General features: G+C 36.1%; 1 protein-coding gene across 6 annotated transcripts in view; it reads left to right on the plus strand.

Moving 5' to 3' along the window:
- Nucleotides 1-16,052, plus strand: part of palld (palladin, cytoskeletal associated protein) — a 163,100-nt gene that overhangs the window by 68,575 nt on the left and 78,473 nt on the right. For 5 of the 6 annotated variants that reach the window (XM_056480584.1, XM_056480586.1, XM_056480588.1 and 2 more), the window contains exons 3-7: nt 3,355-3,530; nt 9,954-10,020; nt 12,869-12,986; nt 15,049-15,117; nt 15,819-15,960. In XM_056480584.1, coding sequence (XP_056336559.1) covers nt 3,355-3,530; nt 9,954-10,020; nt 12,869-12,986; nt 15,049-15,117; nt 15,819-15,960 — 572 coding nt within the window. The remainder of the gene's footprint in view (nt 1-3,354; nt 3,531-9,953; nt 10,021-12,868; nt 12,987-15,048; nt 15,118-15,818; nt 15,961-16,052) is intronic. The other variant, XM_056480585.1, reaches the window with a different exon arrangement.

Raw genomic sequence — 16,052 nt, forward strand, 5'->3', positions numbered from 1 at the left:
GTGTGTGTGTGTGTGTGTGTGTGTGTGTGTGTCTGTGTGTGTGAGTGGAGAAGATGAATGGATGAAAGTGGTCTGGAACATTTAAAGTACAAAGAAAACTACAACGAACCGCACAGTGTGATGTACAGGGAGGACTGGTTTAGCTTTGCTGTGTTAAACAGTGACCCATATATTGTATATGTATACTGTACCTTGAATTTCTTAAGTTGTGGGGACCAAATGTACATTTTGGGCCCCTATGAGCACAGCTCATAATGCACACAGAATTAAGAAATTTGAAAATATTAATAATAAAAAAATTCAGATTCTTTCCTGTGTGGATTGGGTTCAGGGGTAGGGGGTAGAATATACAGTCTGTACAGTATAAAAATCGTTACTTATATGGGAAGATAGAAAGATAGCTGTACAAGTGTGAAAGATAGCTGTACAAGTGTGTGTGTGTATGCATGTTTGTGTGTTTGTGCGCGTTTGTGTGTGTGTACGCGCTTCCCGTAATACACTCACAGGTGCTCGAGACAGGTAGTATTCACACTGATGCCTCAGGGGGTTGGAACACACCCTGACATCTCAAGTTTATAGCTGATTTATAGAAACTGAAATTGCATGTGTGTGGTGAGTAAAGGACTTTCCCTGCAGACTGTTTGATTCTCAGACCTGTGCGTCATGATGGAGTGCAGTGTCCCCTCTTCAGGTCTGTTTTAGGGTTTGATGTGTCATTTCCAGCTGTGTTCACGCATCAAACCAAACATGCCTTCACGTCTAAAAGTCGCTAAATGTCATGACTAAGCAGAAAAAGATGTCAGATAAAGACTGATTTACACTTGCGTTCAACTATTTTAGAGATTCTTAGAATCTGAAAATAAATGTTTCGATCAGACATATAAAATGTTTAAGTCAGTACAAAAAAAAAAAAAATTAACCTTATTTCCTTTCGCTTTTTCTTGTTCACTTAACTTTTGAAAACATCAGTTGTACAGACCTAAAATTATCTGTCAGTAATACAAAAAACATTTAGTTGGGTTAACATAAGATTATTCGTTTTCTGGAGAGGTGAGCTACTCTGTAACAAAACTTTTCAAGTTGTGACAACTGAATTTATTTAGTTTTTTGTCTGCAGAACTGGAATGCCTGAAGTTGAGTGAACAAAAAAAACATAATCCTTTTTTTTTTTTTTCACCTTTAATTGATAAGACATTAGAGAGTATTTGACAAGAAAGCGTGGTGAGATGAGAGAGGGGAAGGATCGAAAAACTTTTGTGGAAATTGATATAATACATTATCAGAACAAACAAACATTGTTCAGTTAAAAAAAACAGGAAGGAATGCTTCACATGTGAAGCATTACAAAGCATTTTCCCTGTTTGTCCTGCCATGTTTGGATCCTTGTCTTGTTTACCGTTATTGTTGTTTTACCTCCTGTCCTGTTTCTAATTCTGTGTCTAATAAATGTTTTGTTAACATTTGTCTTTGTTTTAGTTTTTTTTTGAAAAACTAAAACACAATGTTTGTTTGTTTGTTTGGTCTGATAATGTATTATTTCTTGGTACCAATTTCTACAAGAGTTTTATTGTTCACTCAACAACATTTTAGGTCAAACAGATGTTTTCAAAAGTTGAGTTCACATTGGTCCCAATGGTGCAGTGGTTAGTGCGTCAACACATGGCACTCCGGTGTTCATGACGACCTGAGTTTCATTCCCACCTCGAGGTCCTATGCCGATCTATCCCCTCTTTCATCTCCCCATGCTCTCCTGTCTATACTCTCTACTGTCCTAAAAATTAAAGCTGAAAAAATAAAATGCTGAGTACACAAGAAAAAGAATGAAAGGAAATAAGGATTATGGTTTTTTTTTTGTTCACTCAACTTCAGGCATTCCAGTTCTGCAGACAAAAAACGTTCAGTTGGCTTAAAATGTTTTGTTACAGAGTAGTACTCATATATGCGGAGGACTGTATGTGATATTGGGTGCCTGGAAAGCATTCTTTTGTATGGTATTTAAAAATATTCTTACTGGCCCAATTTTTAAACGAATCAAACGAGCTTTTCTAGTCATCTTAACTTACATCAATCAAAACTGACAAAAGACATGTTGTTAAAAGTTATAATATAAGTTACAATAATTATAATATATCACTCCCTTTTAGTTACTTTTTGTTATATTTTTTCTTATTATATGCCGTTGAAGTCAGAATTATTAGCCCCCCTGAATTATTGGCCCCCCTGTTTATTTTTTTCCCCCAATTTCTGTTTAACGGAGAGATTTTTTCAACACATTTTTAAACATAACAGTTTTAATGACTCATCTCTAATAACTGATTTATTTTATCTTTGCCATGATGACAGTAAATAATATTTGACTAGATATTTTTCTAGACACTTTTATACAGCTTAAAGTGACATTTAAAGGAGGCTTAACTAGGTTAATTAGGTTAACTAGGCAGGTTAGGGTAATTAGGCAAGTTATTGTATAACGATGGTTTGTTCTAAGACTATCAGAAAATAATAAAAGCTTAAAGGGGCTAATAATTTTGACCTTAAAATGGTTCATAAAAAATTTAAAACTGCTTTTATTCTAGCTGAAATGAAACAAATGAGACTTTCTCCAGAAGAAAAAAACATTATCAGACATACTGTGAAAATTTCCTTGCTCTGTTAAACATAATTTGGGAAATTTTTAAAAAAGAAAAAAAAAAAAAATCAAAGGGGGGCTAATAAACTTTAGCTGTATATATTGTACAGAGTACTTTTTTTTTTGGTCACATACTGTTTTATTTTTATTTAGTTTTTGCATACATGGCTTTAATGCTTTCAGTGTTTCAATGTTTTCAATGTCATTATAAATTGCATATGTCACCAGCAAAGTTTACAGTTTGACATCCAGAACAGTATTTGTGTTTTGATCAAACCCTTCTGATGAAAGAGTGAATCATCTGGTTTAAACAGCACTGCAGTGTTGATGAGCTGGGAAATATCGCCCTAATGAGGCAAATCTGCTCTCGGTCTCTTTAGAGTTGACTCACACTCAGATGAGAGATTTGCTGGGGATTAGTGAAAACAGATTGAAACACACACACACACACACACACAGAGACTGAAAGAATAAATTGATTGCAGACAGTGGTTTTACTGTAAATGTGACCTCAGTCTTTCATTTCTTGTACACCTTTCTCACATAACCACAGTTAGTACTGAGACAATTTAGTTGGTTTTGGTGATAAATAGTTTCCTCTTTTCAATATTCGTATTATTTGAGTTGATTGCAAGCTTGATTTAATGTAATGTAAAGGATGTTGGCTCTGTAATCGGCTGATTCCCTTTGATTTGACATGCTGTCCTCTCTGCTCTACTGGACAGGTGGTTTTGTGAGGGGCGGGAGCTACACCACTGCCCTGATATCCAGATCTGTCGTGATGGTGACCTGCACACTCTGGTGATCACAGAAGCGTTTGAAGACGACACCGGCAGGTACACCTGCGTAGCTTCCAACGCACTGGGAGCAGATAACACTTCTGCAGAGGTCTATATTGAAGGTGAGAGCTCAGCTACATGGCTAAATTACTCTCTTTTGATTTTGTGTGGTTTCCATGTTTTAAAACACATTAGTATATCCAGTTAATTTAAAAATCAATAAGCAAATATATTTACTTGAAAGGGCGACACAATGGCTCAGTGGTTAGCACTGACACCTCACAGCAAGAAGGTCACTGGTTCGAGGCTGGAAGGGCATCTGCTGTGTAAAACATATGCTGGATAAGTTGGCAGTTCGCTGTGGCGACCCCTGATGAATAAAGGGACTAAGTCAAATGAAAATTAATGAATGAATGACTTGTAAGTCTCCTTTTTCAGTGTTGAACAAGCCTGTTGTTGGATAAAGTGTCTTGACATTTAAGAAAACCTGGACTGAAAGCCCTGACCAAACCTCTCCTCAGCATAAAGAATCAAAAGACTAGAGTAATCTTTGCTGAGGAGCATGGCTTTTTGATCACTAGCCAGTTTTGCTAGAAGTTTTGCAACATTACTAGCCACTCGCCATTTTCACTAGCTACAGTTTAGTTATTGGGAAAAAATATTTGATATGCATAAGTTTGACTTTGACATGCTAAAATGACTTGATTTAGATTTTGTGTTATGTCCACATGCATTTCACTTTTTCGTGTGTTGCGTATGACCTTTCTCAGTGTGCATGAGTAAATAGGTTGTGGTTTCAGAGTATCACATTGCAATTAGTTTTTATTTCACCTGACTTTTTAGGGCTCAAAATTAAGTATTTACAAAATTTATTTCTGACCAGACCAAAAATAAATAATCATTTCTTGGGCATATATTTAAAATAATGTGTCAAAACAAGCAAAATATAGCTGGATACATGCACTTTTATTCAACATAACATTTCTTAAAAAAAAAATTTGCAAATATATTTACTTGAAAGGGCGACACGATGGCTCAGTGGTTAGCTCTGACGCCTCACAGCAAGAAGGTCACTGGTTCGAGGCTGGAAGGGCATCTGCTGTGTAAAACATATGCTGGATAAGTTGGCAGTTCGCTGTGGCGACCCCTGATGAATAAAGGGACTAAGTCAAATGAAAATTAATGAATGAACGACTTTATTCAACATAACATTTCTTCAAAATTTTTTTTTATATTTTTCAAATTATTTTTTCGGGGTTTTCACCTTTATTGGATAGGAAAGTAGAGAGAACTGACAGGAAAGCATGGTGAGCAGAGAGAGGGGATGGATCGGCATAGGACCACAAGGTGGAATCGAACTCGAGTCGGCGTGAGTGCATGTGTTGACGCACTTTGACATTTTAAAAATAATTATTATCATGTATCTAAAACTATGCACAGTCTGTGTCCTGGTTAAAGGTCTCAGATCATTAGTTAACTAAATGGGGCGTTAATCTTCTGTTCAAGCAATCTTATTGTAAAACAATACAATTAAACCATATTAACAAAAATAACTATAAGCAAAAGAAAGCAGGTGAAAAACATACCGTGTGATAATAAAAGGATCACGTTAACATTAGGCCTGCTAATAATCTGTTCAAAGAATGGTGGAAGGTGGAAAGCAGTAACCGCTGCTGCTTACAAAAAGACATTTATTCGAAAATCTGGAGCTCTTGAAAGCAGCAGGACAGTGGGTGCAAGAGCATCACCTTTTGTCAAGTCTATTTCAAAGAGAACCGATTGCGCCAGTTGAGTTTCCAGGCACAGTTGCTTCGCATCACATTACCTGTGCGCGCGACTTATCATCCTCTCATTCGGTATTCCCCTGCTTCCTTTTGCTCACACGAAGTTATTTTTGCCAGTCCTGTTGCTTCTCTGTTCTAAGATCATATTTGCAGACATATTGGGCCATCTTTATTGTCAAACCCTGCTTTTAAGAAAACTACAATTTAAAATTTATTTCCAACCAGCCAAAGTGGCTAGTGGGAGCAGATGTCTTACCCACCACAGCTAAAATCTGCATTTGGCGGGCTGGCGGATGTTAATGTCAAGCCCGGCTGAGGAGCATATAGTGTGGGCAACGAACACATCCAAAGTTCTGTTTAGTGTTGAAAGTAAGTTGTCTTAAATGTCTAGACACTAGTTGTTTTTTATCTAAATATGCAAATTAGACTTACAGTATGCGCAAAACTGGAACATCACATAAAAACATTTCCCAATAAAGCATCGTTTTTCATCTAATGAGTCAAAGACGGCTAAATAATCACTTCCTGTTAAACTGCCGCCAAATATCAAAAAAGAAAATCTACATGGAAGGTACTGTGGGCCTTTTTTTCTTATATAATAAATGACTTTTAGACTAAAATTACTTCAATGAAAGCATAGTCGTTGTTGTTTAAAGCGTGAGACCAAATTTTATGCATATCTTGGCATTTCCATTAGACATTTTTAATGCATTACTCCACATTGTGCATAAAAATAAGTGGATGGAAACAGCAATTTTATGAAGAGATTCATTTACATTTAGTCATTTAGCAGACGCTTTTATCCAAAGCGAGATTCTTATTGTGTTTGGTTCTGAACTGGTGAGCAATTCCAGCTGCATTGTTGAACCAATTGTCCATTGAGATTCTCCACATTACCCTGTCCTCTTGTGCATTTGTCTTTTGTGGTCGACCAATTGCTTGCAGGAGTTAGTGACATCGTGAATGCAATATTTTAGAATGATTTGGAATGAACAGCTTCTTTTGATAAGGCTATAAGGCTCATCTCTTTTTGGGCTTCATACAGTCAACCTGAGGTTTCAGTCACTTTAGAACGCTGCAATCTTGCAAATTCAGTGAAAACTAGAATGTTTGGCTGCCAGTTACATAGAATTTGTCAAGTAATAAAAGTACATTTTTTCAGGTGCCAGATTGACATAATAACACGGAACAATCTGAAAGTGTTCTTTAATTTTGATTTCAAATCAGTTTTCTTTCAAATATCTCATTGCAGTTTTATATACTTTGCTTCTTTGTACAAAACTGCTTTTTTTACACATGATCATTCATTCTTTCATTTTCTTTTCGGCTTAGTCCCTTTATTAATAAGGGGTCACCACAACGGAATGAACCGCCAAATTATCTAGCATATGTTTTACGCAGCGGGGAAACACCCATACACTCTTGCATTCACACACATACTCTACGGCCAATTTAGCTTACCCAATTCACCTATACGGCATGTCTTTGTACTGTCGGGGAAACACACGCGAACATGGGGAGAACATGCAAACTCCACACAGAAATGCCAACTGACTCAGCCGGGACTCGAACCAGGTGATTTTGCTACCCACTGCGCCACCGTGACCCCCTTTGCTCATGATATAGTACATTAAAACGAGCAAAGACCTTGAAATTGAGGAAATTGTAGGTTGTTCCCTAATTGTGATTTTCACTGTATGTTCTTCCTCTCATAGCCTTTGACCCTTTGGCCTCAGCTGAGAGTGTATTATCTAATAGCCCCTAATTCACTCAGTGTCATAAAGGTTCTTGTTACTCCACCCAAAGCACAAGTCAGGTTGTTTAGGAAAACTGACCTTAAATGTACCCCTTGGCCAATGATCCATCAAGAATTTACAACCCTCATAGAAGTCAAATTTATACAAGCAGCTTTCAAGCAGCTCTCTGTTATTCAACAGAGATGTTGAGTTCCCATGACTAACTTAAGTTTGAGAGATATCAGCATGATCATTCCTGATCGCAGGAATTCCTGTTAAAATGACTGGATTTATTCAATCATTCATTTTCCTTTGGCTTAGTCCCTGATTTATCAGGGGTCACCACAGTGGAATGAACCACCAACTATTTTGTTGCATTGTATGCCCTTCCAGTACTGGAAAACACCCATTCACACACACACTCATACACTGGCCAATTTTAGTTTAGCCAATTCAACTAAATATGGAAAGTGGGAGCACCCGGAGGAAACTCATGCAAACACGAGGAGAACATGCAAACTCCATTCTGAAATGCCAACTGATCCAGCCTGGACTCGGACCAGCGACCTTTTATCTTTGAGGCAACAATGCTAACCACTGAGCTACCGTGCTGCCCGCAGTTTCATAGAGCAGAGATAAGTGTGACTGGACCTTTACCGACTGCAATTAAATAAAAGCAGCGTGTACTCCAAGAAGAGGTCATACTACAGTTTTCTTTTCATTGACTTCCTTTAATTTTGTCGAAAAATAAATATTTGAATGATTAATTGTGATTGTAAAACTAATTCAGTGCACACAGAGAGTTCAATAGCAAAGAGTTAGCAAAGAGCTAATTTAGAGCGTGTGTACATTTTATACAAGTCTACTGAAGCTGCAATACTGAACAGGCCCACAGTTTTTGTTAACTTTATAGTTTTTTTCTCATCCAAATGTCTCTTTTGCTGCTTTCCAAGTTTGACATTTGGAAAATTCTGGCAGGCAAATTTGGATCATGTGAAAGTGTGTGACTAATGGACCCTTTTCACATATCCGGGTTTCTCAGCAGCAGAAGTTATGATAGTTGGATAAACTTAGAGTGCAGTAAATGTGAGAGTCCAGCATATTCATTCATTCATTCAGTTTCTTTTTGGCTTAGTCCCTCTATTAATCAGGGTTCGCCACAGCAGAATGAACCGCCAACTTATCCAGCATATGTTTAACGCAGCAGAAGCCCTGGAACGCAGCAGAAGCTTTGCAACCCATCACTGGGAAACATCCATACACACTCATTCACACACATACAGTATGAACAATTTAGCTTACCCAATTCACCCATACCACATATTTTTTACTTAAACTGGAGCACCTGGAGAAAACCTACACGAACACAGGGAGAAGATGGAAACTCGACACAGAAATGCTCACTGACCCAGATGGGTTCGAACCAGCGACCTTCTTGCTGTGAGGGGATTGTGCTACCCACTGCACCACCATGCTGCCCCAGTACAACATATACAGTTGAAGTCAGAATTATTAGCCCCCCTTTGAATTTTTTTTCTTTTATTAAGATTTCCCAAATGATATTGAACAGAGCAAGGACATTTTCACAGAATGTCTGATAATATTTTTTTCTTCTGGAGAAAGTCTTATTTGTTTTATTTCAGCTAGAATAAAAGCAGTTTAAATTTTTTTAAAAACATTTTAAGGTCAAAATCATTAACCCCTTTAAGCTATATATTTTTTTGATAGTCTACTGAACAAACCATCATTATGCAATAACTTGCCTAATTACCATAACCTGCCTAGTTAACCTAATTAACCTAGTTAAACCTTTAAATGTCACTTTAAGCTGTATAGAAGTGTCTTGAAAAATATCTAGTAAAATATTATTTACTGTCATCATGGCAACGATAAAATAAATCAGTTATTAGAAATGAGTTATTAATATTATGCTTAGAAATGTGTTGAAAAAACTTCAAATGTTTTTTTTTTAAATGAAAAACTGCTTTTCTTCTAGCCAAAATAAAACAAATAAGACTTTCTCCAGAGGAAAAAATATTATCAGACATACTGCGAAAATTTTCTTGCTCTGTTAAACATCATTTGGGAAATTTTTAAAAAAGAAAAAAAAAATCCATGAAATGAAAAGAATCCATAAAGGATTGATGCTGAACATCACATCATGATCTCTTTGTTGAATGAACCCTCCAAAACCGACGGGAGTGCCCCGCTCCAGTTTGCGTGTCTCTATTTTAAAGCTAATAAAAACTGAAAGCATATGGGCAGAGCAATATTTTCTTTTTTTGCATATGAAATCAGAGACATTATAGTCTCCTGTAAATTCTCCTGTTGCAATGTTTTCACTCTTTAATGAGTTTACACAAATAGCCTAAGATGTTTACCAAAAAAAAAAAAAAAAAAAACTTTAATACATTCCACGCCTTTGCATATGTCTTTGCAAGGTTGTTATTGGTTGCTATGCATATGACGTAATCACCTCATGTGCACTGTGAAACTATCAGGTTTGTCTCCTGTGGTGATGTCACACAGCGCGCTGTTTGATACATATAATATGCGCTCTTCTATGTATGTGTATGTGCTCTTCTCGTCACGGTTTCTCTTCATCCGTATCACAACACACACATCCACACTTACACATGTAGGCACAAGTGGTAATTAGTTTTTTGTAAGTTGAAGCAAAGATGATATAATACATACAGAAATACATATAAATGTTCATACTTAAAAAAAAAAATTAATATTAAAAACTTTAAAGGATTTAAGATGCTGATGACCATTATGATAACAGGCTTGTGAAAAGGGTCTATTGGATTTATGATAGCAACATCTAATTACTGTAACTGATGCTGTTGGGAAGATGAAGTGAAATTCATTGGGGAGATTATCGAAGAAAATAAAACATTTAAATCATAAATAAATGTATGTTTCATACTCAAAACCGGATGTGATTGTGACATCAAATATTTCAAACCAGAAATTGCAATTGTTTAATTCTCATTTTCTCCTTCTGTTTGTCTCCATAAAGGCGCTTCCTCCTCAGACTCAGAAGGTGAAGGATCTGTGTCGAAGTCTAGGTCTGGAGCCATGCCACAGTATGTGTGTTACAGCGTGGTCTTCCTGCATGACCTTTAACCCTTTGACCTCAGCTGACTGATTAACCCTCTTCATGTACATTATCTAATTCTAGCTCCTTATTCATCCAGTGTCATGAAAGTTTTCAACACATGCCTAAAACTCACAGCTGGTTGTTTAGATATGAAATGCTGTTAGAGAATTTGCTTTAAAAAAAGGTCAATAATTAATCATGTTGGAATCATGTAGTCTAAACTTTTCTCACTACTTGAACTCTTTTCGCTCACCTGGCCTTGCAGTTCTTCCCTTCTGTTTACACAAATTATTAAGTGTTTGGCTCTGGTTCCCAGTGATATCATCACACCCTTTTGGGATTATGTTCTCATTGGATCCAAAAGTCATTTATAAGGTGCAAACTGCATAGTGAAAATTCAGACAGTGTGAAGTGGATATTGCTTCACTGTGTGTGTGAGTTGGTGCGTGTTAGAGAGCAATTACCCCACATTGAGAGCATGTAAACAATTTCCAACAGTCACACTGTGAACTTTAAGCCTACACTTCTATTTGCTTTTGGAAACTTCATGTTTTGAAAACTTCATAAGATCTTATTAGATCATTACAAATAAAAATGTTTGACGTGGATGTAATCATCTTGGATACGATAAGTATGTAAATGATGATGAGACCTGTTAAATCAAAGGCTATGATGTAAGTTAGAATAGAAGAATACAATGTCATCAGCATGTGCTAGGTATAAACAAATAGATTAGTAATCTCAAAACATAATTACATTTCTGACACATTTCTTTTAAAGGATTTTTTGTGGAATGTATTTGTAGGCTATAGTCTGACCTCTCTGTTTTATGCAGGGCCATGATATACAGTAGGACAGAAGAAATTGCCATGATAATTACACATTGGTCATGTTTTGTCCGGGGCAGACCCAAATCACACAATCGGGATGGATATAACTTACTTTATTTATCGAAATTATATTTCAATCTCACTTTTTAGTCGGCCAGATCTGGCAGATACTGTTGCATTTTTAATAATATTTCAATTTTCATTCATAACTCAGGCTAAATTGTTATTTTTTTGTGTTTTTTTGTTCATTATTAAAATTTTTAGTTTTTAATATTTCTGTTTTTAGTATCTGTTTTTTTCAAATTAATCAGAATTTAGTACATTACATTAAAGGGATCATGAATCAAGAATGTTTACTGAGGTCCACTTATAATGTGAACAAGATTTTTATTTATTTATTTTTTTTTTATTATAATTTTTGCAGACAGAAAAACAAAGAACAGAGAAACCCATCATGAAACGATAATCTGAGCAAAATGTTAAATAAAGCATGAAACAAGAGAAAGTGGCGACATACAAAACATATATGACCTACAAAAAGACACAGCAATGGATGTAGAGAGAGAGAAAAAAAAGTCTTCTGAAATTCAACAACACTATTAGTCTTTATGGTTTTTTAGTAAAAAAGACTGGATCCCACATTTTATCAAATTTCGCAGAGTTCCCAGAGGTGGTATATCTTATTCTTTCCAAATGCAAAGTGGAGGTCAGTCCAAGAAGCCAGTCAGAAAAAAGAGGCCTAACATTTTTCTTCCAAAAACAAAGGATAACATTTTTAGCTATGATCATGCCATACTGAACAGGTAACTGTACATTTCGGTTGAGAGTCTCAAGAAAATCTGACCAGCCAAAAATTGCTATCATTGGGTCAGGTAGTAAAACACAATCATAAACCTTAGCAAAGAACTGAAATATTTCTAACCAAAAATTCTGAATTTGATCACAAGACCAAAAAAGATGTGCTAAGGTACCTTCAGCACCTTTACACTTGTCACAAATGTAAACTGAAGGATAGAATTTATTAAGCTTTGTTTTAGAATAGTGAAGTCTATGTAATATGTACTGAATAAGATGGTGTCTTGAATTTATAGAACATGAATAAACAGATAAAATGCATTGATCCCAATCAGTCTCAGATATTGAAGTGAACAAGATTTTTACATAAAACTCTACTGGATTTTAGAAGTTATGGGCTATTACAACCTTTTTGGATCTTTTGGTGATCTCATTAAAAAAATGCAATATTTTTAAAACTTTGAAGTAAAATTCCACCGATATGATTTAACAGTTTTGTCAGTTAATCAGGTAAACATATGTTGTTTGGTGTACTCTCAAAACAGTTTGAGTCATTTAAGTGCTACATAATAGTTGGATCAAACAACAAGCGCTGAACCATATTACATTTTCAGTCCTTCAGTTTGTCATTATACATAGTTCAATGATGCAGGATTTCTCAATTCATGACCTCTTTAAACTAAATGAAAATGCAACTAGTTGATAGTGTGGGTTGTTTTTTTATGTATATATATATTTTATTATATTATATTTTGGTATATTTCAATTAACATTTATTTTAGGCAACTAAAATGTTTCTTATGGTTTTAATTTTAGTTAACTATAATAACCTACTACTGAAGCAGATTCCGACCACTGAGGAAAAATATAGTCAAGCTATTTGTGTATTTTATTCCAGTTCCTCCTCAACTGGGTCACATATAATGAACTGTAACGTCAGTCTTAATGGACTGTAATGGAGAAAAAAAGATTAATTCGCTTGTCATCGCTTCAGAAATGGTCTCCAAAATGTTCTTTTTTTAGTTATGGTCTATTTTTTTTAAATGAATATTGCAAGATGTAAGAAGTATACACCATTTTAAGCATTTTCTTTTCCGTGTAACTTTATAGTAAAATGTGTTCATTAAAAGATAACTTTGCTGTAAGATTGCAGATGTTCTCTCAGGTCTGAATGTGTTTTGATATAGTGTTGTTGATGTGTGCTCTCAGGGCACAGAAGAAAACCAGCTCAGTTTCTCTGACGATACACACATCTTCACCAAAGAGCCCAGACGCTCAACCTCATCGCTCCACGCTGGTGCAGCCGATTTCTACTACACCACAGAGAGTAAGAAATCGCACACACGCACATGATTGAATCAAGTTACTTTATAATTTTGCACTTTTGGTTCCATCGTCCCAAAGAAACTAATTTTTTAAGTTTTAGTAAGGTTATCAAAAACCCAGTGTGTTTTCATGATTTATTCTACAAAAAAATAAAATAAAGTGTCAAGTTTTTACCTGTCTTAAAATATAATTTCAAAATGCACATACAGTATTTCATTTGTGACAAACCTGTGAAAGTGATTTTGTCCTTTCGAAGCTCTCACTCCTGGAGAACATGACACACTGCAATCTCAGGATTAGTCTATGACAACAATCCAGTAACGATAATCCAGTTAATTTTAAATGGGCAAAATTCAATTCCAATGGACAATCAAACTTGAGTTGGACCTTCCTGTAATCATATGCTTAAAGTAAATTGATAAATAATTTTAAAAAATTATAATAATTCTTTCAATTCTTGGGTATTAATAATTTTTATTACTAGTTCCCAGTTATGAATAAAAACTGGTTTCATTAGATTTTGTCTATGATATTTGGAAACCTTAACTGGCTATGCAACCAAATTCTTATTTGGAAATCAGACTGAAAAAACATTTCTCTGACTGAGCTCTATCCGAATGAAATTTAAATTGTATTTGTTGTTTTTATAGAAATTAAGGGTCATAACTGACTCTCGTGTTTCTCTGAAATTCTCCTTCCATTTGCGAAGTGAAGCAGAACATCATCTGAGCCACAGACAGCTTGTTTTGGCTCTGTAAATGGGTCATTTTTACCACTAGAAAAATACAAGCAGCACAGCACAAAACCTTATGTGCTTTTATCCTAATTACGAAACCTGAATACACTGTAAAAACCAATAAGTTAAGGTACCACAAACCGTTTGAGAAAACCGATTGCAACATCCATTTAAGTTCAAAAACGAATCGTAATGAGTACTGTGAACCTAATCCATTTAAGTAAATGAAGCAATTCCATTCATTCATTTTCTGTCCGTCTCAGTCCCTTTATTAATCTAGTGTTGCCACAGCAGAATGAACTGCCAACTTATCCATTATGTTTTATGCAGCGGATGTCCTTCCAGTTGCAACCCATCACTAGGAAACATCCATACACTCTCATTCACATTCATACACTACGAACAATTTAGCTTACCCAATTCACCTGTACCGCATGTCTTTGGACTGTGGGGGAAACTGGAGCACCCGGAGGAAACCCACACGAACGCGGGGAGAACAAACAAACTCCACACAGAAATGCCAACTGACCCAGCCAAGGCTCAAACCAGCGACCTTCTTGCTATGAAGCACTACCACTGCGCCACCGCATCACCAATGAAGCAATTTGAACACAGTAAAACCCAATAACTGAAGAGAACTCAAACCAACTGAGTATTGTAAAACCCAAAAAGTTAAGGCAACTCAAACCATTTGAAAAACCGATTGCTACAAACCATTTGAGTTAAAAAACTAATGAGTACTGTGAACTTACCCCATTTAAGTTATGAGGTATTTAATTAACTCATTAGCTCATTACCTTCAACACAGAGTCTTTTCAAATGAGCAGAATTAACTTTTAGTCAATTTTGAGTTAACTACACTCATTTGATTTGATGAAGTTGACTGTTGGGTTTTACAGTGTAGATAAATATTAAGTCTCTCTAAAACAATGAATGTTTGAATAACAAATAAGTGATGGGAGAATGGTGTTCAGAAATACAAAAAAAAATTATAGTCATGCAATGTATAAGCCTACATAAAAATTGATTTAAAGCTTGACATATTTACATGCAAATCAACCCAAATCATTCCTTTATTTAACATTTTTGTAAACACCACATTGCGATTCATCATTCAGTAAAATTTATTTCCGACTGAAACAAAAGATGTGCATGTGAGTGGAGCCAGGCTACAATCTACTACAATGACACATACACAAATGCGCAAATATGTCTGGAAGACTCATCAGGAATGACAACAGCAGATGGACTTATAAAACTCACTCTCTCTGGAAAGATCCATCATCATAACCACACTTATTCTCTCCCTCCTTTCCCTCTCTGTCAGGTCCAGAGTCCAGTTTCTTCACTGTATGCCGGTGATGCTCTTGCTAAAGCGCCCCCTAGCTTCACTAAGGTAACAAAACAGCCACAAAAAACTTCTTTAGCTGCATTCACAGCTAGTTTGAGAAATCAGAAGTGAATCATGGTGTGAACTTTCTCAGACGATTCTCTTTTCTGTGTGATTGGTCATGTGACTCAGCGCTCTGAACAGGCCTAGGCAGAGCCGCAGCATCTATGCCAAAAGCGTTTTTCTCAGTGCGCTAAATCATTTTCCACCTCCTTAAAGAAAAAAGTTTGTTTTTGTAGACCCCTATCATCCCACTTGGTCTTTCTTCTGAGAGACTTTAATCTTCCTAATGAGAGGATGTGACTTTTTATAATACATGGTTTCATGTCATCATCATAGTCTTAAACAAACAGGCATACTTTTTCACTTGAACTTTAAATAAACCTATAACCTGTCACATGTAACCACAAGCCTGTTACACACACGTACTGTACGCAAAGCTTCAAAGAGTGAACACACAACTGAAAGCAACTCACATGCACATGTATAAACAAACTGCGCTTGGACGTTTGACTTTTATGTGTTGCTGACAGCTTCTTTCCTGTGAGTCTATTATGTCTTTAGTGTAAAAGAGTGTGTACTTGACAATGAAAGAGGCGCTGAGGAAAGAGAAGAATTAGTGGTGTTTTCTCTTCATGTGTCTGTACTCTTTGCATTTGTTTAGCCCTCAGTCAGTATTTCCAGTGTTAACCTGTGGTTCTCTGTAGGTGTTGCAGGACGCACAGGCGTCTGAAGGTCAGGTGGTGGTTCTGGAGTGCCGGGTCAGAGGTAGTCTTCCTCTGCGGGTCCAATGGTTTCGAGAAGGCCAGGAGATCCAGGACTCTCCTGATTTCCGCATCCTACAAAAGAGTAAGAGGAACTACTCGCACTAAGATCCAGTAGTTTTTTAGCTGGTGTTCTTTAGGTACCTTTAGAGAGTTTGCAAGTAAAATGATCTGTTA

This window comes from Danio aesculapii, chromosome 20, assembly GCF_903798145.1.
Source record: "Danio aesculapii chromosome 20, fDanAes4.1, whole genome shotgun sequence".
Lineage (NCBI taxonomy): Eukaryota > Metazoa > Chordata > Actinopteri > Cypriniformes > Danionidae > Danio > Danio aesculapii.